Source organism: Protopterus annectens, chromosome 3.part1, assembly GCF_019279795.1.
Source record: "Protopterus annectens isolate FY-2018-M chromosome 3.part1, PAN1.0, whole genome shotgun sequence".
Lineage (NCBI taxonomy): Eukaryota > Metazoa > Chordata > Ceratodontiformes > Protopteridae > Protopterus > Protopterus annectens.
In genome coordinates, this window is record NC_056732.1 from 1,339,666,302 (window position 1) to 1,339,692,580 (window position 26,279).

Consider the following 26,279-nt stretch of genomic DNA (forward strand, 5'->3'; position numbering starts at 1 on the left):
GATTTTCGGTATAAGAGGAAATGGAGGGAAGGCATAAAGAAGTCCCTGAGGCCAATCGTGGACTAGAGCGTCTCAGGGAGAGTGACCGGGAAGCGGAAGAAGGGATAAGTAGTTGCTGCATTTGCTGTTGAAAGGAGTGGCAAAAAGATGGCAGCAAGGCTGTCCCCACTTGCGGAAGATCATATCCGCAACTACCTGATTCAGAGACCACTCGTGAGGCATGAGAATAGCTCTGCTGAGCCTGTCCGCTATGACGTTGGATCTCCCAGGATGTGCATAGCAATCAGAAATCGTTGGGAAGAGATCGCCCACTGCCAGAGTCTGAGTGCTTCTCAACATAGGGGGTAGGACCTGGTTCCGCCCTGCTTGTTGATGTACCACACCACTGACATGTTGTCTGTTTGAATTGCAATGGTCCCAAAAGGGAGAGAGTCCTGAAGGGCTTGCAACGCTAGGGGCACGGCTCTCATTTCTAAGACATTTATGTACAGATGCCACTTGTGAGGCTGCCAAGTGCCTTGCCTGTCCTGCCCTGATAATGCCCCCCCCCACCCTATCAGGGAGGCATCTGTGGTCACTGTGGCAACCGGAGGGGGCTGAATGAATGGTCTGCCCTGAGACACTAGTGGGGAGACCATCCACCAGGAAAGGTGCCTTTTGCATGTTTCTGTAATCATGATCATGTGAGACATGGGCAGCTGTTGAAAAGACCACTGTGTGAACAGAAGCCACTGAAGGATTCTCATGTGAAAGCGGGCCAGAGGGATTAGAAGAATTGCCGCTGCCATGGAACCCAGAGTTTGAAGGACCAATCTGACCTGGACCCTTTTGCACTGCATTAGAATTTGTACTTGCTGACGAATTATGGTCACCCTGTCTGGCGGTAGTCTTGCAGACATACTCCTTGTGTCGAAGTCTGCTCCTATATAGGTAATAGACTGACAGGGCAACAAGGCAGATTTTTCAAAGTTTACTGTAATGCCTAGCTGGGAGCAAATTGTGAGTGTGTAGTCCCTGGTTCATAGAAGTTGATGCCTGATAGTAGCAGTAAGGAGCCAGTCGTCTAGATATGGAAACACCTCGAATCCTTGACGTCTCAAGTGAGCCGTGACCACTGCCATACATTTGGTGAACACCCTAGCGGCTGTGGTGAGACCAAAGGGCAGAGTTCTGAACTGGTAATGACTGGCTCCCAGCCAGAAGTGAAGGAATCTCCTGGAGCGCCTGTTCATTTTGATGTGATAGTACGCATCCTGGAGATCTATAGAGCACATCCAATTGTCCTGACCCAGAAAGGATAGAATGGACTGTAGCGTGACCATCCGAAACTTTGTTCTTTGAACAGACTTGTTTAGTCTGCTGAGATCCAGAATCGGTCTCCAGTCCCCTGTCTTTTTTGGTACCAAAAAGAACCTTGAGTAAGTTCTGGATCCGTGTTGATCTGCCGGGACTTCCTGGAGGACTCTTTTTTTCTAGCAGTTTTGAAACTTCTATGACTGCTTGGTCCCTTAGATGGGGTGGGACATCTGGAAGGGATTTGCTTGACAGTAAGGGGGGGGTGAAAGAAGGGAATTCTGTAATCTCCGGATATAAATGAGTGTACCCATTTGTCTTGCGTTAAATTCTGCCAGGCTTTTGGGTACAGTGATAGTCTTCCCCTGACTGCCTCCAGAGGCGGGCAACCGGGCAAACTTTCAGGGATGCTGCAAGGGCTTCTCAGAGAAGGATTCTCTGCTGCCCTGGTTCTGCAGACCCCCTCTGCCATGAGGGTGGCGTCTGTTGTTGTTTCCTCCCCTGCCCCTGGAGGAAAAATTGCTACGTGTGTCAGGCGAGGCTCCCTGGGATTTTTGAAACCACATTTTACCACTCTTCTGACCCTTGGGGTATGGTCTGGAAGGAGTGGAAAAATGGACTCCCACGACAGAAAGAGTTGCCTTCTTGTTCACACCTAGTCAGAGTGTCTTTCACCTGTGGTCCAAAGAGAAAGGAGCCATCAAAGGGGGTGTTGGTGAATGACGCTCTAAAGGGTTCCGCAAAATTACACAGCCGCATCCATGCGTGTCTCCTAAGGGCCACGTCTGTACCTGCGGCTCTACTCGCACCATCAGCTGCATAGGAAATGAGCCTCATGGAGGAGTTGACTACAGAATTAACGGTCGTCAGCTGAGAAGCCACTTTAGCTTGAGCCCCTTCAGCTGATGGATCCTGAAGGGTATCTCCGAGCTCTTTAAGGGGATCCCTCTGAATCCGGGTAAAATGGCATAAGTAATTCAGTGACCTCATAGAAAAGGTCGCTAAAGCAAACATTCGCTTCCCGTATCTATCCATAGTCCTAGACTCCTTGTTAGGAGGATGGACACACGAAGAAGCTTCCGCTAACTCTTTCTTAGTGGCTGCTGCTACCACCATGTCATCCACAGGAACACCTTTGGTAAGGAACTGCTTATCAAAAGGTGCAGTGATAAACTTGCCAGGTCTCCTCGGGGTTGGTTCCACTGTATTTGGGGCTGACCAAGCTTTTCGAGCCACCACTGACATGAGTGGATCGAAAGGCGGAGAAACCCAGGAGGTGGAAGGTCGGGAACGAACACATCCAGGAATACAGATTCATCCTCAGTAGGGGCTATGGAATTCCAGTTCCCCCTCTGCTTAAGCATTTCTAGGATGTCCGAGAAGGAAACATCTTCAGAGGGGGATCTTGGGGACCCTTTTGATTCATCTAAGTCTGTATCAGACGTGACAGACTCAGGGGGTCAATGTGCTTCCTCTTGCACTTCTTCTTCCGAGGGGGCTCCTCTGAATGATCAGGGGAGACCTCGAAAGAAGAGGAAACACCCAATGGTGTGCCCTGGAGCGCCGCTTCCCCACGCTTGGGGTCTGGGACGGAGCCGATAGGGTCGAACGTGGAGCTGACTCAGTGGCCAGCACACTCCTCACGACATCGAAGGCGTCCCTGCCACGATGCAGAGAAAGCTCCGGTTCCGAGGAAATCGGAATCCTTCTCCACACCAAGGGAGACGGCTCCGAGGCCGAAGTAGGAGCCGAGCTCACCTGCGCCGAAGCTCCGTGAGGGAGAATGGGGTCGGACAAGGGTCCAATGCCACTCGCCCCCTCGGAGCCGACGAGGGAGTCTTGGCACCCAGATCCCTCGACAGATGGCACCATCGAGGGAATTGGAGCCGACGACAGAACCAAAGGAGAAATAGTTATCGGAGCCGACAGTTCCATGACTCGAACCCCAACGAACTCCGGCTCTGAGCTCAATGGAGTCAGAGGAGGAATATCAATAGAAGTGAAAGGAGCCGACACCTGTTGAGGAGGGCTGGACAACATCTTGGCAAGTGCCTGTGACTTCAACAACCTACTGACCACTCTCTCCACGTCGTGATCCAAGATCCTAGAAGACCGAGAGGAGTGGGAAGACCTATGAATGCGCTCACTCTGCAGCAGGGGAGACCGAGGAGCCGAATGTATGGACTCCAGAGAAAGGGACCTCAGCCTCTTGTGGCTCCGCGACGGCTCTGAAGATGCTGATGGAGCCAACGGGGAGATAGTCTCCTCGGTTCCAACCAGAACCGAAGTAGCAGGTAAAGTTTGGACCAATGACGGCTCCGAGCTTGGAGCAGACGATTTGGCCGGTTTTGGGGATTTCACAGGCTGAGCCTTGGCCGGTGAATCCTGGGGCTTAAGGAGACCCCTAAGAATAAGCTTATTCTTGCGCTCCTGCAGTACTCTTGGGCTAAATGCATGGCATATAGAACAAGAGTCCTGCAGGTGCACTGCGCTTAAGCAACAGACGCAAGAAGTGTGCCCATCTGTCAGAGACATTTTCTGACAGCATGAGTCACACTTCTTGAATCCAGACACCTTGGATTCTTTAGACATATCCATAACATACCAGAAAGATACTACACTGATTTCTGACCAAAAGGCCGAACAGCAGTACAAAATACCACAATACTAGCAAGAAAAAGCAAAAATACACAGTATATTACAGCTAAAGATTGTTGTTTTTTTTTTTGTTTTTTTTTTAAACTAGGAAGCCTCTAACTTAAATGACTACCTAACAATAAGACAGAAGGAAAGCTTAAACTAAAACGCTAACCTACAAGAAGGGAAATGGGCGTGGGGAAGGGGGAGAACTTTCTAATTTAAATGAGTTCTAAGGGAGAGGACTATCAATACACTAAACTAACACAAGTTACTGACTACAATTTAAACAATAAAACTCCTAGAAAAAGGACTAATATGACAAAAAAAACAGTTTAATAATAAACTTATACAAGCCTGAGCCAGTAAGAACGACACCTCGCAGCTGAAGTGGCAAACGAGATCTGGGTAGCTAGCGCTAGGCATCATGGGATAAGGGGTAGCCTCAAGCCAGTAAACAGCTCTCGAGCTATAGAAGATGGCCGAGTCGAAGTTGAGGATCAGCTCCAATCCCCAACCAGCAAGAAACGAAGGCGAGATAGACAACTTAACATCAATTGATCTGAAAGATTTAGTTCTATCAAGATTGTACCGAAGTTAAAAAAAAAAAAATTGTCTGTGGACATCCAAGGTATCCTTTCTCCCTCCTTTTTGGGTTCAGAGGTGAAAACTGGAAGATGGATTAAAGTTCATTCAGATACCCCTTTAGGAATAAAATGATTAGTTCTCAAAGAAACCCTATCTCTGTTGAAAATGAGAAAGGGTGGACTCACCATAAGAACTTAAGGGCTTGCAACTCAGATACCCTTCTGGCAGAGGTCTGACCAATCAGTAAAACAGCTATCCATGTTAAGAACCACAAAGTCAGCCAAGTTAGCTGGTTCAAATGAGGCAAGCATTAGGTTCTCTAGCTCAAAATTAAGACACCCCCCCCCCCCCAAGGAGGGACCACCAGTTTTCTTGGAGGCGTCTTATGGAAAACCACTTTCAATGAAACATTTTGACCTGAGAATGCACTGAAAGAACAAGATCCATGGACAGACAAGTTGAAATTGGTGATAAATGAACCTTGACAGAGGAGTAAGAAAGGCCATAGGATAGTAACTCACACAAATATTGTAAAACCAGAGAACAACCAGCCCTAAATGGGTGCTGGTTATGTTGTTGGCAACAACTATAAAAACTTTAACAGTACAATTTTCTAGTAGCAGGCTTTCTTGCCTCCAGTAGTACCCGATGATTGTCCTCAGTAAAAAAGGTGCCTAAAAGGAATTAAGACCCTATCATCCAGGCAGTAAATTGAAGTGGATAGGTGTCAGGGTATATCAAACTCCCCTGTTTTTGTGTAAGTAGTCTGTGAGGAAGCTTATGGCAACTGCCCCTGGCCATTTCCAAAAAAAGGGAGAACTACAGTTGCCTGGGCCAGAAGGGAGTCAACCACAATGATATTGGGGGATTCCTTTTGAATTTTCATAAGTACCCAGGATATTAGTGGAAAAGCATGCAGGAACATTCCTGTCCAAGGAAAAGAAAAGGCATCACTCATCAAGACCTACTTGTGTGGAGTACTGGAACAGAATCTTGCCAGCTGATTGTTCAGACAGCAGACAAACAGGCCTACTTGAGGAACTCTCCACAGATGTATCAAATCTTGGAATACCCCCTGACCTAGTTTCCATTTGTGAGTTTTTGACCTTGTCCTACTAAGCATGTCTGTCACACAATTTTGCTCTGACAGAATGCCTCTATAGTGAGATTGTGCTGTGAAGTTATATCCCAGGTTACCACAGTTAGTCTACAGAGGGAATATGATCTGGTTCCCCCTTGCCTGTTGATGTACCATAAGACTGTGGTATTGTCTGTAACAACTTGAAGAGGTCCCAGGAACTAAAGATGATTCAGAGCGGAGTGCCTCAATCAGAATAAATATCTCTTTTATATTTACGTGTTTACATCTGTCTTTGGTGCCCCACATACCTTGCACTTTTATGACTCCTGAAACTGTTCCCCAAGAAAGTCTGAGGCATCTGTGGTAACGGACTCCTTTGGAACAGGAAGGGAGAAAGAAAGACCTGGATTTAAGGATATCTGTTGTCACTACCAAATGATCTCTCTTCTGACAAATCCCAGTACTGGGATCTGAAAAGACAAGGGGTGTTGGTGCAGAGACCAAAGAGACTTCGGATACCACTGTATCTTTCTCATGTGGAGTCCTGCCAAGGGTATCATGAGAATCATAGAAACCACAAGACCCAAAATCCTAAGGCATCCCTTTCAGTGAACAAAGTGAGTGAAAAGCCCTAAAAGTAGATCTAGATACAGATCTATTTCCTTCCTGTGAAAGAAAAGTTCTTTGAACTGTGGTGTCTGGTTGACATCCCAGAAAAGCAATCCTGTGAGGATTAGTCAAGAAAGACTTCTGAATGTTATCTTGGAATCCCAACTTGTGTAAGAGTATGCTGCTGGATCAAGTTTGGAAAGCGTGTATAAAAGCTTAAAAGATAGAGTAACTTTATACATCCTTTCTGCCTTTTTGGGAGGGCTGACTGTAAGGAAAATTACAGGCAGTAACACACACTTCCGCCAAAGCTGAGAGAACTGACAGAATGGGTGCAGGTTCTGGAAATTCCCTCTGCAACAGCTCATAATATTTTCCTAGTGACGGTTAAACCTCAGTATTCTCCCACTGAAAAACTGGCACATTCTAGCAACAGTCTCATTGAAAGAGAACTCCCACAGGAAGAGTCAGAAATCGAGCTCTCCTTTAACTCTGAGTCAGAAATCTGAACAGAAAATGCTGCATCTGTCCCTTCATCCTCCTGGCCAGAATGATAATCTTAAATCTGTGTAGGAAAGGAGTATCCCTCTTTCTTTTACCAGAAACTACTTTACAAGAAGGATCAATATCCTGAATTAAACCCTAAGCCTAACTCAGTAAACTACTCCTGTTTATGGAAATTAAAGAATGAGTAGATACACGTTTAGCTTTCCATTTATTTTTGGCAGGAAAGTGGGACCAATAGTGTTATTAAAAGCAGCATAAGCTTCTCCAGAGATGGGCACAACATTATGACAAAACAGGGAAGCCTTCCCTTTTTCCTCTCCCAGGGCCAGCAAGAGTGGCTTTCCCTTGCCGACTGAGGGGACTCCAATGACCACAAAAGGCGTGGCTAATCCCTGGCCTTTAGTGAATGTAGATACTACACCAGAGGGATCCAGGGTAAAAGAATAGTGGTCTGAGGCACAGCATATGGCCACAGCAGAGTCACCCATCTGCAGCTGAGGCAAATTGTTAGCCTGCTGTAATAAAGACCATTTGCTCAACATTGTCTTTTTCTGGCTGGAAAAATTACCGACCATGGGACCGACAGACTGTTCCATGGTCAAACAAAAATGGTGCCTCTTTCTAAGTGGAAAAGAAATGCCAGTAAAAATAAAAAGTCTTTAAAAGTCACTTTCTACACAGATAAACACAGTAAAAACCTGTTAAAACAATTTGCCAGCCCCACATAGTAAAATAAACACAATTTCTCCCCAGAAAAATTGTCTTTCATTTACTTTAAACAAGTTTTAAACTTCCAGAAAAAAAAACACTTCTGTTTAAAAGTACAGGACAGTATCATGACAGTCCATTAAAACACAAACTCCCAGCTTTAAAATAACTTTCATAAAGAGGAAAGTATTCATAATAAAATTATTAAATGGAAGTTTTTTCCCCTCGAAGGGAACTTATCTGCCCAGCAATGGAAGAGCACAAGCCAACCATCTTCTTCTTCTTCTTCTTTCGGCTTTTCCTGTTTAGAGGTCGCTACATCGGATCATCTGTCCGCTCATGATTGGCAGTGGAGTTTTACAGTGTCAAGTTGCCAGGCCGGCGCCCAACCTTCCACAGAAGGCACACATATGCACACACTCACACCTAGGGCCAATTTAGAGTGTCCAATCCACCTACTGCATGTCTTTAGGATGTGGGAGGAAACAGGAGCACCCGGAGGAAACCCACGCGACCACAGGGAGGACATGCAGACGCCACATAGAAGGCACCCCAGCAGAGAATCGAACCGGAGAACCTCTTGCTGTGAGGCGGCAACGCTAACCGCTGCACCACCGTGGCCGCCCACTAGCCAACCATCGATCCTCAAAAAGCCTCAGAGGAGGATACTCTTCTGCAGCAGTAAAGCCCTGTAGGGCTTGGTGCCCAAACTTGTCTTTTAATAAGCTTATCTTGAGCTGCCTGACAATTTGGGTGCATGCAAAGTGCCCTGAAGCTTTGGAAGTTAGCTGTCTGTTATATCCTTGGCAGAATATAACCCCATAGAGCTAGGGTTACCACAGCAGTGATCAATACGATGAACATAAAAAAAATAGTAGGTTAGGATGTCCTCTTTACTGTTGAGGCAATTTCTGATTCTGGAACACAGCACACTCACCACAGCTAACTTGCTTAGAACTCATTACTTATGCAACCATTAGCAGCTCAGGAGGTGCTTACTTTTTTCTCATCACTGCTGATATAACACTGTTTTCCAAGATGGGGTACCCAATGAAGGTCTTACTATCCATCCAGTTACACTGAAGAAAGAGCATCAAAACATCATAATGTCCAAAGTTCTCATTGTAAATAGTACAAGGGAGCAAGGATATGTGCTTCAAAGATCCCAAAAATCCCTCCAAAAATTAAATAAATCAAACATATGGTATACTTTCAAATGAAGGACATTATATAAATGGAATGCATACGGCAGTTCATAAAAATATCAACCGATATTCTGCCTCGTATAGTATGACTCTATGGGATCAGGCACGGCTCTTCTGGTCAAAATGTAATCTGGGAAAACACCACTGGTATCCTTCTGTGCCTAATATACATCCATAATACAAATATGCATTTCTAACATACACATCGGTGAGTGAGTGCACGCTTGTGTATACAGAATACACAAGAAATAAGAAAATGAATGACTGTATTGAAATAAAGTATATTAAAATGCAGTATACCTCCCAGGAAGCAGTTTTGCAATCTCAGCCCAGCGGTTTCCTAGCCGTCTATGAGCTTCATAGATTATTCTGTCCTCCTCCTCTGTCCATGAAGATTTTTTAACCATGGGATTCAGGTGATTGTGCCATCTTTCTCTGCATTGCTTTCCAATTCTTCCTTTAAGATGCTTTGCAATCAGTGACCAACGCTTTGGGCCATATTTCTGAACCAATTCAATTACCTAGAAAATATGAAGTAAAAGCATTACAAAACAAAACTCACTGAAAATAATTTCAGAGCACGAAATGTGGAACTTATTACACATCTTCAAGAGGTATTTAAAAAAATTCAATTATGAAACACAAATTTGCAAAATCAGCACCGAAAAAAAGAAGTTATGTACTCACCATAACGTTCCATGTTTGTTGTCCATAATCTCACCTTCATTTTTGATGGTTGGGTTCAGAACCGAGCATCGGTTCTGACTCGGCCACATACTAAAGCTAGAGAGTTTTTACTGGCTCAAGGCTATACCCTATCCCGTGATGCCTAGCGACTGTTACCCAGATCTCATTTGTAAGTACCAATCACTAGATTATCTAACCCACCAGGGTAAATACAATAAATAAGTAACCAGAATTTTACAGTGTTAGGAAATATTTCATGTACTACTACAGGTATTATTTATGCTTTAAGTTGTCCATGTAATTTAATATACATTGGGTAAACTAAAAGAATGTTTAAACACAGAGTACAGGAACATGTCAGAGACATAAAGAAATGTAAAGTGGAAAGTTCCATTACATTGCACTTTATGCAGTACCACAAAAGTGATTATAAGTTGCTGCAAGCTACTATTTTAGACAAAGTTTTTGTTAAATTAGGAGATGATGAAATGTTAAAGAATAAATTACCTTTTAAGGAATCTTTATTTATTTTGAAGTATAATACTATGGTTCCACATGGCCTTAATTGTGAAATCAATTGGAAATACTTGATTTAATTAGTTTTTAATTAATTAACTGTTTGATTGGGGATGGGTATTGAAGGGGAATGTTTTGCTATTGTATTTTATACTTCTTGAAGACTGGTTAAGTCGAGGTGCTAAAGAAGAATAAATATTTTGGATCCTGTTTCCTGCTTGTGTGTGGTATTTCTACTTTTGTGTTCAGCTATTTGGTGGTTTTGCATATATGGCAACGGATCCTTCTTTTAACATTCCCCGGATTTTTAGAGAAGACAACTCTTTACCTGGTGGTTCAGGTTTACAGGCAAATTCTCAACGTACTAAGGACAGCTTTCTTGCACAGCCCTCAGCAGGTAATGGTCAGACTTCTCCTTGTGGTACTGTGTTAAATCCTGCTGGCTCTAATACTTCGTGTAACAATGTTTCTAACACTGGTTTCGTGGGAGATAGTATGCTGAGTTTTATGAATCATTTAATTCAAGATAGAGCGCATAGAATGAATAATCCGTTCTCATCAGTGGGCGGAACTAAGGCTGGTTTTCTTCCTATCGATGCACAAACTATATTAGATAAACTTGAGCATTTATTGAACAAAGAGACTAAATGTTATTTTAATAATCTGGTTCTACAACGTTATATAGACTTAGATATCTCCCCCAGAGGACTTCGTGCTTTCAAATCACCCTCTACACCATTTGATGTTAGTGACAGCATGGAGAAGGTGTTCAGAGATCATTGGCTTAGTGCTGCGCATAAATGTGTGATGGAGTGGGTGATGATTTTGATTGAATGAGATTGTATCAAACAAAAGAAACTTAAAGAACAAATTAAACAGGCTCACTTAGAGCTTACTCAAAAGGTGAGGGCTGTGCAAACAGATAATTTGTTGGTGACTATTAATGACAAACTAAAGAAGTTGGAATCAGACATTGTTGAACAAAAAACTACTAAAATCAACAGAGATGTCCGTGATTATAATGGCGGGCCTTTCTTTGGAACATCAATTATAAAGAGTTAAAGATGGGATCCTTTACACGTCAGAAGGGAGGCTTCAAAAAGAATGCCACAGTATCATTTGCCTCTTCTGAAGGTTCTTCGTTCACTACGGACTCAGAGAATGAATCTATATCTTTTCCGTCTTTACCACCAGCTCAACAGCCAGAGGCATTTCAGCAACGTTTTCGACAACAGGAAGAAGAAAGGAATTTCAGTCGAAAAAGAGGATATGCTGCGCCTTTGCCGGCAGGTGAATGCAATTTAAGCAGAACTATAAACGCTGTAAATGGCAGTAATGCTGCTGTTGTATCTGAACCATCACAGGTTGTGAATTTATCTGGATGCTGTCTGACTAATGAACAGGTTGGGGTATTAAATTTGGGTTTAAAATTTGTCCCCACTGTTCTACCATCTTGGCATGCTATTGAACAAGAACTTTTCAGACTGTCATGTAAATTGCAATTAAAATATAATTTTAATCAGAATGTGAATGATATTAATGATAGTTTGTCTGATGATGAATATTTTTCTTGTAATTCTGATAGTTTGTCTTTTATTGAAACTGGAAGTGATGCTGGTTTTAATGCATACTGTGTACTTAGTACATCTAGTATTAAATACAGGAGTGATTTTTATACCAGCTTTTAGTAATGAAAGTGTTAAAAACTTTATGGCCATGGTACGTTTTGCATTAGAACAAATTTACTGTGATTTTAGTCAGTATAAATCTCGGGTGTGTTATAATCTAACCACATGTGAATGGTTAGCATTAAAAGAAATGGCTCAAAGTAAACATTTGCTTGTGAAGCAATCAGATAAAGGTAATAAAATTGTGATCTTACACTATAGACAATATCCTGAAATGTGTTACACACATATACATGACACAAATGTTTACAAAGTTGTTGATATTCAAACTTATCATGGGGCACTTCAGGAATATCTAGTATTAATAGGTAAAGGCCACCGTTTAGGATATTTGACTAAGGAAAATGTGAATAAAAAGATAAACATAGATAAATGTACTATGGCAACTTTTTATTGCCTGCCGAAGTTACACAAGAGTGGGGTTATCCCACCAGGCAGGCCTATAGTTGCTGCTACAAACTATTTTCTACATAATATTGGCATCGTTATACATGATTTTCTTTTGCCGTATGTTCAGCAGTTGGATTCTTACCTCAAGGATACTTTTGATTTTCTTAATAAAATGTCTTTAGTTAACTGGAATTCTGGCGTGTACTGGGTGACCCTCGATGTTAGAAGCCTATACACAAATATTAAACATAGGGATGGCATTACTGCTTTACAATCTATGTTAGAAGAATGTCCATTATCAAATTATATTATTGAATGGACAGAATTTAGTTTGAATAATAACTACTTTTCTTTTAATAGTCAGATTTTTCATCAACTACAGGGCACAGCTATGGGGGCACCGTTTACCCCTACATATGCCAATATATTTATGGCCTTTTTTGAAAAGAGATATCTATCAACATGTATTTTATAAGAAACGTGTTGTAAAATATTATAGTTATATAGACAATCTTATTTTCTTATGCCAAGATGGCATTGAAAAGGTTGAGAGTTTTATTAATGATCTACAGTGTAATGAATTTAATTTATCCTTTGATGGATTACAATTTGGACAGGCAGTTGATTTTTTAGATGTACATTTGGTGGGTACCAACACTGGTCAAATTCTTACTTCAGTGTTTAGAAAATTTCATGATGGAGGGCAATTTCTACATGGCTCCACTTTTCATCCTAGTCAATTAATTCCCTACCATATGGGGAATTATTACGTTTATGTAGAATTTGCAATAATACAGCTGACTTATTAATAGCTATTACTTCTACTTCACAGATGTTTTTGAATAGGGGGTATCCATTATTTACTATTCTGAATGCTTTGGATAAAATTAGTGAAAATTATGTATCTAATGCTGAGAACTGTAAAGATAAAAGATGTATGTATTATCAAAAGAATATTCAGTCACAAAATAAGTTTTATATAGTTATGCTATACAATATTCTGAGTGAACAGATGCAAGAACAAATTAGACATTATTGGCAATTTTTATTAAGGGATGGGAAGCTAAATAAGCTATTGAATGGATGTCCTGTTTTCTCTTATAAGAAAGGTGTTATTATAGCGGATAAACTCATTAAATCTTATTTTATTGCCCCTATAGAAAGTTTAGTAAATAACCCATTACCTAAGGGTACCATTCCCTGTGGGAAATGTAACATTTGTGATTTGCTTGTACAAACATTTTATAAATTGGGTAACAAGAATTTTAGAGTGTTAGGAAAATTTTCATGTACTACTACAGACATTATTTATGCTTTATGTTGTCCATGTAATTTAATATACATTGGGGAAACTAAAAGAATGTTTAAACATCGAGTACAGGAACATGTCAGAGACATAAAGAAATGTAAAGTGGAAAGTTCCATTGCATTGCACTTTATGCAGTATCACAAAAGTGATTATATGTTGCTGCAAGCTTTTAAACAAAGTTTTTGTTAAATTAGGAGGTGATGAAATGTTAAAGAATAAATTACTTTTTAAGGAATCTTTATTTATTTTGAAGTATAATACTATGGTTCCACATGGCCTTAACTGTGAAATCAATTGGAAATGCTTGATTTAATTAGTTTATTGTTGTTTTTAATTAATTGTTTGATTGGGGATGGGTATTTAAGGGAAATGTTTTGCTATTGTATTTTATACCTCTTGAAGACTGGTTAAGTCGAGGCGCTAAAGAAGAATGAACATTTTGGATCCTGTTTCCTGCTTGTGTGTGGTATTTCTAAATACAATAATCCTCTGCCTATGTCTCATGAGGCATGAAGCGAATCAGAGAACTTATGACCAATTCAAAAAAATTCCTCTCGATCCTCTAGGAAGGGGGAAGGAGGGTGAGATGCAAGAATGAAGGCGAGATTGTGGACAAAAAACATGGAACGTTATGGTGAGAAGATAACTTCTTTATGCTATGTTGTCCTATCTCGCCTTCATTCTTGATGATTGGGACAGTGTTCCCAGCACCTTCTTTCTCGAGAAACTCAAGGGAATAAACTCTTCAGAACACTGGAACCAAAGGAAGCCCTGTCCCAGGAAGCCACATCTACTTTGTAATGAGTGATAATGGTATGAGGGTTGATCCATGTGGCTGCAGCGCAAATGGAATCCAAAGGTTGTCTGGCTTGAAAAGCAGTGGAAGTTGACATAGCTATAGTCGAATGGCCCCGGATTTTTCCTGGCAGCTACTTATGCCGAGAACTATATGCATAAGTAATGGTGTCTGTAAGCCATTTAGATAAAGTGACTTTTGAAACTGAAGTTCCTTTTCTATTCTCTGAGAACGAGACATAATTGGTCCGATTTTCTAATCCTTTGTCCTGTGTAAGTAGAAGCGTAACTGCCTATGGACATCTAACTGGTGAAGCTTATATTCTGCCCTGTTGCCATAGTTGGGAAAAAGACAGGTACCTCAACAGACTGATTTAAATTGGACTCAGAACATACTTTGGGCAGAAAGGAAGGATTAGTTCTAAGAGAGTGACTATCTTTGTGGAAAATCAAATAGGGAGGACGGATAGATAGAGCTTGCATTTCTGAAAACCTCCTAGCCGAAGTAATGGTTGTTAAGATTGCCTTCCATGATAAAAACTTTAGTGGACAAGAGGAAGCTGGCTCAAATGGGGGGAGAATTAAAGCAGTCAGTACCAAATTTAGATCCCATGGAGGTGGAGGTTCTCTTATTGGAGGTCTTAAAAGAAATGTACCTCTCAGAAAAGCCTAGCATAATCTGTGAGACAACATATTGGATCCCATGTCTCCTATGTGGTAGTTCAATATGGCAGCTATTTGTACTTGTATAGTGGCTGCAGCTGTCTCCTGATTAAAAGTTTCTGCTTAAAATTCCAAAATTGTAGTTATAGGGGCTGTAAAGGGATCAGTGTAATTTTTGTCAGCTCAACAAGAAAACCTTTTCCATTTGCTAGCATAAAGTTTTCTAGTTGTAGTCTTGTGCAATGAATGTGATGCACTGCTGGGGACATGTCTGGAAGCCTGGCTAAGATGGGAAGTGGAGAAACCAAGCTGTCAGCTTGAGGGCTTGAATAGAGAGATGGAGCATTCCTGATCAGAAGATCCAGTACTGGGTCCAGGATCCAAGGCTCCTCCTAGAGATGGGGCCATAGGAATGGGAACCATATCTGACAATGCCAGTATGGAGTAATGAGAATTAGCCTGCAACTCAACGATTTGGCTTTCTGAAGAACTTTGGGTATTAGTGGAAATGGAGGAAATGCATAAAGAAGTCCCGGGGGCCAATCGTGAATGAATGCATCCCTTGGTGACTCCCCAAAGGGGTGATTAGGGCAAGATAGTTGCTGCATTTGGCGTTCATGGACGTGGCAAAGAGGTTGCAGCAAAGCTGGCCCCACGTACGAAAAATTTGGTTTGCAATTTCCTGTTTCAGGGACCACTCATGAGGCATAAGAATAGCCCTGCTTAATTTGTTCGCTATCACGCCGGACTTTCCCGGGATATGCATTGCGATCAGAAAACATTGAGAAGATATTGCCCATTGCCATACTCTTTGAGCATCTCGACAGAGGGGGTAAGATTTGGTTCCACCTTGTTTGTTGATATACCACACGACAGACATATTGTTTGAATTGCAATTGTACATGGTGGAAGAGAACTCTGGAATGTCTGCAACTCCAGAAGCACCACTCTCATCTCTAGGATGTTGATGTGCAAGTGGTATTCGTGTTCCTGCCAAGTCCCTTGGACAGTCTGTCCCAGATAATGCCCCCCACCCAATCTGGGAGGCATCCATGGTCACTGTAGCTACGGGTTGGGGAAGAACAACCATCTACCTATCATTACCTACGTGGACTGAAGCCACCATTGTAGATCCTTCTTGCAGATGTCCGTAATGAGGATCTTGTGTGACATGGGCAACTCCTGCATGGACCACTGAGCAAAGAATAGCCACTGTAACACTCATACGTGTAGACGCGCCAGTGGGACTAATGTTATTGCAGCTGCCACTGAACCCAGTACCTTGAGAACAAACTTTGTCTGTACTTTCTTCTTCATGAGCAAGATAGATATTTGATGGCGCAGCGTTAATACCCTTTCGTTTAGCAGTTTTGCTACCATGTTTCTTCTGTTTAAGCCTGCTCCTATAAAGGTAATATGCTGTGAAGGCAACAAGGCAGATTTTTCGAAATTTATAGTAATGCCTAACTCTGAACAGAGATGAATGGTAGTGTCCCTTGCCTTGGTCAGTAGATGTTCGCTGGTGGTGGTTAGGCGCCAGTCGTCTAAGTACAGAAACACCCAGAATCCTAGATGCCTCAAGTGAGCTGTGACTACTACCATGCATTTAGTAAACACTCGGGCTGTAGTGAGATGAAAGGGCAGGGCTCTGAACTGGTAATGATTGGCTCCCAGCCAGAAGCGTAGATATCTCCTCGATCACCTGTCCATCTTTATGTGATAGTACGCATCCTGAAGATCTATTGAGCACATCCAATTGTCTTGTCCCAGAAATAGGAGTATAGACTGCAGTGGTACCATCCGGAACTTTGTTTCTTTACTGACTTGTTCAGTTTGCTGAGATCCAAAATTGGTCTCCAGTCCCCTGTTTTCTTTGAAACTAAAAAGAACCTTAAGTAAATTCCGGATCCGGCTTGGTCTGTGGGGACTTCTTGGATGGCTCTTTTTTCTAACAACCTTTGGATTTCTAGGGTTGCTTGATCCCTTTGAATGGGTGGTATGTCTGGGATGGATCTTGATGGAGTGGGTGAAAAACAGAAAGTAATGTTGTATCCCCTGGATATGATCAACTGTAACCATTTGTCTTGAGTGATATTCAGCCAGGCTTTTGGGTACACTGATATTCTCCCCCCGACTGCCTCCAGAGGTGGACAGGCAGGCTTCCTTTCAGGAGCGCTGGAAGAGCCTGCTAGAGAACGCATCTCTGTCGACCTGATTCTGTGGACCCCCTCTGCCGCTAGGGTGGCATCTTCCATTGTTATTTCTCCATATGCCCTGGGGGAAAATTCACCACGTGCTTCTGGCGAAGCTCTATGGGACTTCTGGAACCACATTTTTCCGCTCTTCTGACCTTTGGGATAAGGTCTGGTAGGGACGGAGAAACATACTCCCATGGCAGACAGAGTTTTGCCTTCTTGTTCGCACCTGGTAAGTCTGTTTTAATTTTGGCCCGAACAAAGACAAGCAATCAAAAGGGGCATTAATAAAGGAAGACTTGAAGGGTTGAGCAAACTCAAAGACACATCCAGGAATGTTTCCTCAGAGCTATTCCTGTGCCTGCTGCCCTACTCGCTCCATCGGCTGCATAGGAAATGAGGCACATGGAGGAGTTTATTACAGAGTTTAAGGTCACAAGCTGACAGTTTACCTTGTCAGGCACCCCCGCAGGTGTAGTACCCTGGAGAGCATCTCCAGCTCCTTGAAGTGATCCATCTGAAGTCGAGTGGGAAGTAATTCAGCAACCTAACAGTAAAAGCTGCTGAAGAAAAAAAAAAGTTCTGTACCTACCATAATGTTCCATGTTTGTTGTCCTTCATCTCGCCTTCCTTCTTGCTGGTTGGGTTCGGAGCAGATTCTGGGCTCCAACTAGGCCAATTTACTATAGCGCGAGAGCTTTTACTGGTTCAAGGCTAACCTATCCCAACATGCCTAGCGGTAGCTACCCAGATCTCGTTTGTAATAACCCACACTAGACATACATAGTAAAAAAAAAACAATTTTTACTAAGCTCTTATACATTTAACGTAGGAAGGAAAGAGGAAAAACAATGCATGGTTAACTAACCCGGTATGTCAGCAGGAAACTCGGCCAAAGTAACTAATAAAGGAACTCCTCTCGAACCTCCAGGAAGGGGGAAGGAGGGGGGGAGGCACAAGAAGGAAGGGGAGATGAAGGACACCAAACATGGAACATTATAGTAGGTACATAACTTCTTTATGTTCTGTCCCATCTTGCCTTCGTTCTTGCTGGTTGAGAACGTGTCCCCAGCACCTGGTTCTTGGGTGGCTCACTGGAACAAACTCTTCAGGACCATGGAACCAAAGGATGCCCTATTCCACGAGACCACATCCACTTTGTAAGGAGTGATAAAGGTATGAGGATTTTCCCATGTTTCTGCTGCACAGATTGAATCTAAAGGCAATTTAGCCTGGAAGACAACAGAGATGGCTAAGGCCCTGGCTGAATGTCCTCTGGCCCACTCTGGAAGCGTCTTTTTACGCAACTCATAAGAATAACTGATTGTGTCTGACAGCCATTTTGATAACGTCACTTTTGAAACTGGATAAACTTGTTTATTGTCAGTAAAGGATACAAACAATTGGTCTGATTTTCTAAGGTCTTTGGTCCTGTGTAAATAAAAATGCAATTGTCTATGAACATCCAATTGGAGTCTATACTCTGCTTTGTTGCCATAACTGGGGAAGAACACAGGAAGCTCAATAGACTGATTTAAATTATACTTTGAACATACCTTTGGCAAGAAGGACGGACTGGTCCTAAAAGAGACTCTTTGTGAAAAATGAGATATGGCAGGCGAACAGACAAAGCATGTAATTCAGAAACCCATCTAGCTGAGGTGATAGCAACCAAGAAAAGGGTTTTCCAAGATAGAAATTTCAGGGGACAAGATGCTGCTGGTTCAAAAGCTGGAAGAACCATAGAAGCTAAAACCAGGTTTAGGACCTGTGGGGGGGGGGGGGTCTCCTACCGGGGGCCGTAAAAGAGTTGTACCTCTTAAGAATACTCTGCACAACTTATGGGACATGACGTTAGAACCCAAGTCTGTTGTTTGTCTTTCGGCTTTTCCCAGTTAGGGGTCGCCACAGAGGAACTCTGGTCCGCTAATGATTGGCAGTGGATTTTGTATGCTGCCGAGTTGCTAGACCGATGCCCAACCTTCAAGGAAGGCACACCCATTCACGCACACACTTACCTGCATGTCCTTAAACATCATACGACCATGGGGAGGACATGCAGACTCCACACAGAAAGGAACTCCAGCCGAGAATCAAACGGGAGGAACCTCTTGCTGTGAGTTGACAACGCTAACCGCTGCAACACCACGGCCTAAAAACCCATGTCTCTTACATGAAAATTGGAGATGGCAGCTAGTTGGACCCTAATAGTATCTGCATCCTCCCCTCTTTTGAAGATTTTGGGCAGAAAATCAAGAATCTTGTGAACAGGAGCAGTGAAGGGATCAATATCATTACTTTTCACCCAATAAGAGAACCTCTTCCATTTGCTAGTGTAAATCCTCCTGTTAGTGGGCTTGTGAGAGGACACTAGATGTGTTGTACAGCTGGGGAAATGTTTGGGAGCCTGGCTAAGACTGGAAGTGGAGAAACCAAGCAGTCAGCTTGAGAGTTTGGAGGGAAGGATGAAGCCCGCCCGACTGATGCATCAGGAGGTCCGGAACTGGGCCCAGTATCCAAAGCTCCAGTTGAAGATGATGGAGAAGAAACGGGAACCATATCGGACGAGGCCAGTAAGGAGCAATTAGCATGAGTTTGCAACCCAGCGACTTTGCTTTCTGAAGTACCTTTGGAATTAGAGGGAAAGGTGGAAAAGCATAGAGTAGTCCCGAAGGCCAATAGTGAACAAGTGCATCCTGGGCGACTGTCCCAGAGGGGGGACAAGGGCGAAGTAGCTTCTGCATTTGTTGTTGAGAGGAGGGGCAAAAAGATTGCAGCATGGCTGGCCCCATTTGCGAAAAATCAAGTCCGCAACTTCTTGCTTCAAGGACCACTCGTGAGGCATGAGAAGGGCCTTGCTGAGCCTGTTCACTATCATGCTGGATTTCCTGGGAATGTGTGTCGCAATCAGAAAATGTTGGGATGACGTCGCCCATTGCCATACTCGAAGCACCTCCAGACACAAGGGGTGAGAGATCTGGTCCCTCCCTGCTTGTTGATGTACCATACCACATCTGTCTGAATTGCAATGGTCCCGGTATGTAGAGAGTCCTGAAGTGCTTGCAATGCCAGATGCACCACTCTCATCTCTAGAACACCGATGTGCAAATGGTACTTGTGAGGTTGCCACATTCCTTGGACAGTCTGTCCCAGATAATGCCCCCCACCCTATCTGGGAGGCATCCGTGGTCACTGTGGCTACTGGATGGGGGTCTAGAAAGGGTCTGTCCAGAGTCACCTGAGGGGGAGACAAGCCACCATACTAAGTCCTTTTTGCAAGTTTCCATGATCAAGATCATGTGCGACATTGGTAAATCCTGGCAAGACCACTGAGCGAAAAAAGCCACTGCAGAATCCTCATGTGGAAGCGTGCCAAAGGAACTAGTGTAATTGCTGCGACCATTGAGCCCAAGACTTGTAATGCTTCTCTTGCCTGAACTTTTGTCTTCTTTATGAGAAATGAAACTTGCTGACGAATGGTTGACACCCTGTCTTGAGGCAGCTTTGCTATCATGAGTCTTGCATCTAAGTCTGTCTCTATAAAGGTAATAGACTGACAAGGCAACAAGGCAGACTTTTCGTAGTTTATGGTGATGCTTAGCTGGGAAAAAGTCTCGATTGTGTAGTCCTGTGCTTTGATCAGTTGATGCTCAGTAGTAGCAGTGAGGAGCCAGTCGTCTAGATATGGAAACACCTGGAAGCCTAGACACCTCAGGTGAGCCGTGACCACTGTCATACACTTGGTGAACACCCTTGGGGGCTGTGGTGAGACCAAAGGGCAGGGCTCTGAACTGATAATAACTGGCTCTCAGCCAGAAGAGCAGGAATTCCCTGGATTGCCTGTCCATTTTTATGTGGTAGTACACATCCTGGAGATCTATGGAGCACATCCAATTGTCCTGACCCAAGAAGGGAAGAATGGACTGCAGTGTTACCATCCAGAACTTACATCTTTTTTACAGATTTGTTTAGCTTGCTGAGATCCAAAATGGGTCTCCAGTCCCCTGTCTTTTGTGGAACTACAAATAACCTTCAGTAAGTTCCGGATTCGATTTGGTTTGCGGGGACTTCTTATCTAGCAATCTTTGTACCTCTAGGATTGCTTGATCCCGAAGACTGGGTGGAACATCTGGGATAGAACGTTTTTCTTTTGAGAGGGGTAATTGGGGAAAAAGGAATTTTGTAACCCCTTGTATATTATTGACAGTACCCATGTTTCTCTCATGATAGTTTGCCAGGCTGCTGGGTACAGTGATAGACCACCCCCGACTGCCTCCAGAGGCAGACAGGCTGGCCTCCCTTCAGGAGTGCTGGAAGGGCCTAGCAGAGAACTTATCTCTGTCGCCCTGCTGTTGCGGTCCCCCTCTGCTGCAAGGGCGGCATCTTTTGTTATTGTTTCCCCCTCTGCCCCTGGGAGAAAAATCTCCACGTGTGTCAAGCAAAGCTCCCTTGGATTTTCAGAACCATATCTTTTCACTCTTCTGACCTTTAGGAAAGGGTCTAGATGGAGTGGAAAAATGGACTCCTATGGCAGACAGAGTCTTACCATCTTGTTCACACCTGGTGCAAGTCTTTTTTACCTGAGGCCCAAACAAGTTCGAGCCATCAAAGGGGGTACTGGTAAATGAAGACTTGAAAGGTTCCGCAAACTGACAAAGGCGCATCCAGGAGTGTCTCCACAAAGCTACTCTGGTATCTGCTACCCTACTCGCTCCATCTGCCGCATAAGAAATTAGCCTCATGGAGGAGTTAACCACTGAAGTCAAGATCGCAAGCTGGGAAGCCGCCCTGTTTGCAACTCCCTCAGCTGTAGGATCTTGCAGGGTATCTCCTAGCTCCTTCAGGAGATCCCTCTGAAGTCATGTGAAGTGTGACAAGTAATTCAGCGACCTGAGAGTATAGGTCACTGAAGAGAACATACGCATCACATACCTGTCCATCGTACGATGTTCAGCGGATGGACAGATGAAGTTTCCGCAAGTTCGTTCTTAGTGGCTGCTGCCAACACCATGGCATCAACAGGGACTCCTTTGGAAAGGAAGGATTTATCCACGGGAGCAGTAATAAACTTATTCGGTCTCCTCAGAACTGGTTCCATGGTCTCTGGAGCGCCCTGTGCCTTTCGACTCACTACAGACAAAAGTGGGTCAAAAGGCAGAGACACCCAAGAGGTGGAGGGTCGGGAACAAAATTTGTCCAGGTAGACAGACTCATCCTCAGAATGGGCTAGGGACTTCCAGCCACCCCTCTAAGGATTTCCAAGATGTCCGAAAAGGAGACATCCTCAGAGGGGGACCGTGGGGACCCTTCCGATTCATCCAAGTCTGTGTCTGAAGTGATGGACTCAGGGGAGTCCACATGCTTCCTCTTGCATCTTTTCTTCCGGGGACCTCCTCTGAATGTTCAGGGGAGGTTTCGGAAGAAGTGGAGTCGCCCAATGGGGCGTCCTGGGGCAAAGGTTCACTACGCTTGGAGGCAGGAGGAGGGTCAAAGGCAGGCACAGGCACCGAGGGAGAAGGAGCCAATGGGGCCAAGGGTGGAACAGTCTCAGGAGACAGCAGGCTCCTCATTACCTCAAAGGTGCCACGGTCCCGAATCAAAGGAGCCTCCGGTTCAGAAGAGCCCGGAGATCTCCTGTGAACAGAGAGCAACAGCACCAAGGCTGATGTGGGCGCCAAAACTCACCTGTGCCGAAACTCCAAGAGAAAGAGCGGGGTCGGACAAGGGAACAATGCCACTTCCCACCTCGAAGCTCACGAGAGAGCTCCGGCGCCTAGATCCTTCGGTGGACTGAGACATCGAGGAGACTGGAAAGGGTGTCGGAACCGATAAAGGAGAAGTAACTGGAGCTGACGGTTCCACCACAAAGACCTCCATGCACTCCGGCTCCGAGCTCAAGAGAGTCAGAGGAGGAACCGATGGAGAAGCTGGATGGCCCAAAGGAGCCAATTCCTTATGGGCTGGGCTCAATAGTAATTTAGCAAGTGCCTGTGACTTGAGGAGCCTACTGACCACTCTCTCCATGACATGATCCGAAAGTCTGGAGGGCAGAGAGGAGTGCGAAGAGGTCCAGTGACTGCCCACTCCAGACTGCAGCAAAGGAGATTGTAGAGCAGAGCATACCGGCTCCAAAGAAGGAGACCTTGTTCTCTTATGGGTCCGGACTGGCTCCGAGGACACAGATGGAGCTGCTGGAGACTTAGTTTTGTCGGAGCCAACACTGGAAACAGACAGAGCTGAAGGTTTTACTTGAATTTTGTCTGTTCCGAACTTGGAACCGATAGCTTAGTGGGTTCTTTCTCTCCTGCAGGACTCTGAAACTAAAAGCATGACAGACTGAGCATGAGTTCTGCAGATGAACAGCCCCTAAACAATATACACAACTCGTGTGCCCATCCATAAGGGACATTTTTTGGCAACACGAGTCGCATTTTTAGAACCCAGAGGGTTTTGACTCTTTGGACATAGTGGATAATTGACAGAAAGAATTACCACAGCACTAGAAAACAAAGCTGTAATAGCTAACAGCACACAGCAACTAAAACTACTACAGGGCTGTAACGGCTAGCCCAAACAACAGGAAAGGAAAACTCTTTTTTTTTTTAAGGGGAAGAGAAGAAGAAGAAAGGGAGAGAGCCTCTATCTTAAACGGCGACTCTCTCAATAGGCGAGCCTCTAACTTAAACGGCTATCTCAGAAAGGGTGAGGAAAAAGAAGAAGAACCCTCTAATTTAAATGGGCTCAAAGGGGAAAGCAAGGCCTGAGGAAGAAAAATGACGGCCAAAAACACCCACAAGTAGAAAAAGGGTTGTTAGACTAACAGGGGATAATATACGCTCTAACGATATTAATTAAACAACAAAACCCTGGAAAGGATAACAATATAAGTGAAAAAAGCATTAAGTACTTAGCCTGAGCCAGTAGTCGCAATCTTGACACTGCAAGCAGCAAACGAGATCTGGGTAGCTACTGCTAGGCATGTTGGGATAGGGGTTAGCCTTGAGCCAGTAAAAGCTCTCGAGCTATAGTAAATTGGCCGAATCAGAGCCGAAGATTGGCTCTGAACCCAACCAGCAAGAACGAAGGTGAGATGGGACAACATAACATCATACGTTTCCCATATCTGTTCATCGTTCAAGACTCCTTATTTGGGGGATGGACAGACTAAGAAGTTTCGAATAATTCCTTCTTGGTGGCCACTGCCACCACCATAGCATCAACTGGGACACCTTTAGTCAGGAATATTTGTCATCTGGGGCTATAATATACTTGTTGTGCAGATTCTGGAGAGCCCCACACTTTTCAACTGACTACAGCAAGGAGCTGGCTGAAAGGTGGAGACACCCAAGAGGTCGAGGGTTGAGATTCAAATGCCTCCAGGTATACAGACTCATCTTCACAAGGGGAGAGGGTCTTCCAGCCACCTCTCTGCTTCAGGATCTCTAAGATGTCTGAAAAGGAGACATCCTCAGAGAGTGACCGTGGGGACCCTTCTGAATCCTCTAAGTCCGTATCCGATGTGACAGACTCAGGGGAGTCTACATGTTTCGTCTTACAAGTCCTCTTCCGAGGGTCCTCCTCAAAATTATCAAAAAATGAAGAAGTGAAACTAGAAGTTGTTTGTTTATTTATTTTTAATATATAGGGGTGAAAAAACGCTAGAGGAGAGGTCTCTAATTTAAATGACAATCTCCTTTAGCCTGAGAAGACTTCTCTAACTTAAACAACAAAACCTCAGGAAAAACGGAAGTAAAAAAGGGTAAGGGAGCCACTAAAAACGGGCTAAAATAAAGGGTGCAAAAAAAAAAAAAACGAATCCTCTAACTTAAAGGAATTCACTCAGGACAAACTGAAAGTTAGACGAGTATAATGTAGAAGAGGCCTGAGACAATGACGGCCCATACAACCAAAGCTAAAAACCAGCGAAAAACAGAGTAAGCACTTAAACTGCCAAGAGGAAGCTACTTTGCAATGAACAAGAGAGATTTAATGTTTTTACTCCAAGAAGATAGAATAATATAAACATAACTCAAAGACGTACCAAAACAAAGAATGAAAGGTACTCCACGACAATCGAAGAAGACCCAAAGGATAGAAACTTAATAATTCTTTATTTCACAAAATAAAGTAAGTGCTTTTGCGTTTCCATAAATGCTTCATCAGACTTTCAAATCCATTGTGTAAAATCTCCATTTAAATACTGAGTCTCATATAAAACAACCAATTGCTACTTAGATTTTAAAGTGCCAGTGCTTGTATAACATATATGGTTTCATCATAAACCTATCTAATAAATACTAACATACTAATAACAACAAAAAAACACATGCATGTGTACAAATAAAACATTAGTCAATGTTTAAGCCAATATATGAGGTCTAAGAAAAAGAAGTTATGTACCTACCATAACGTTCCATGTTAGTTGTCTTCATCTCGCCTTCTTTCTTGCTGGTTGGGATCGGAACGATCCTCGGCTCCGACTCGGCCATCTTCAATAGCTCGAGAGCTGTTTACTAGCTCGAGGCTACCCCTTATCCCATGATGCCTAGCGGTAGCTACCCAGATCTAGTTTGCAATAACTAACCCTAGACATAGCTATAGGAAGAAACTCCTCCAAACAAATGGTTAAATATACCTGTCCTACTGTCTAAGTCAGTAAAGGAAACAAACCAGAGAACACTCAGCCAGTGAAAACTGAACTCCTCTCGGTCCAATAGGCTAGGGGGATGGAGGGGGGGGGGGACGCAAGAAAGAAGACGAGATGAAGACAACTAACATAGAACATTATGGTAGGTACATAACTTCTTTATGTTAAGTTGTCAATCTCGCCTTCGTTCTTGCTGGTTGGGACAGCGTCCCTAGCACCTACAATCCTAGGTGGCTCATTGGAACAGACTCTTCAGAACAGTGGAACCAAAGTTAGCTCTACTTCTGGAGACCAAATCCAACTTGTAATGAGAAATAAAGGTATGAGGATTTGCCCACGTAGCAGCGGCACAGATAATGGGTAACCTAGACTGGAAGGCTACAGAGGTGGCTAAGGCCCTGGTAGAATGACCCTTCGGTTTGATTGGCAAGTCTTTGTTCCTTAATTGATAGATAAAGGTAATGATATGAGACAACCACCGGATAAGGTCACTTTGGAAACTGAGAGACCCTGTTTGCCCCGAGCACAGGAAAGGAAAAGTTGGTCAGACTTCCTTACATCCTTCGTCCTATGCAGGTAGAAATGCAACTGTCTATGAATATCCAATTGATGTAACTTGTATTCTGCCCTGTTGGTGTGGTTAGGGAAAAACACAGGTGGGTCTATAGACCGGTTCAAATTATTTTCTGAGCAGACCTTTGGAAGGAAAGAGGGATTAGTCCTCAGAGCGACCCTGTCCTTATGAAAAACTAAGTATGGAG

General features: G+C 43.7%; 1 protein-coding gene across 1 annotated transcript in view; it reads right to left on the reverse strand.

The window, feature by feature from the left end:
* Nucleotides 1-26,279, reverse strand: part of MYBL1 (MYB proto-oncogene like 1) — a 1,413,299-nt gene that overhangs the window by 1,116,509 nt on the left and 270,511 nt on the right. Inside the window, exon 5 of the mRNA XM_044067371.1 lies at nucleotides 8,929-9,149. Within this exon, the coding sequence (XP_043923306.1) occupies nucleotides 8,929-9,149 (221 nt within the window). The remainder of the gene's footprint in view (nucleotides 1-8,928; nucleotides 9,150-26,279) is intronic.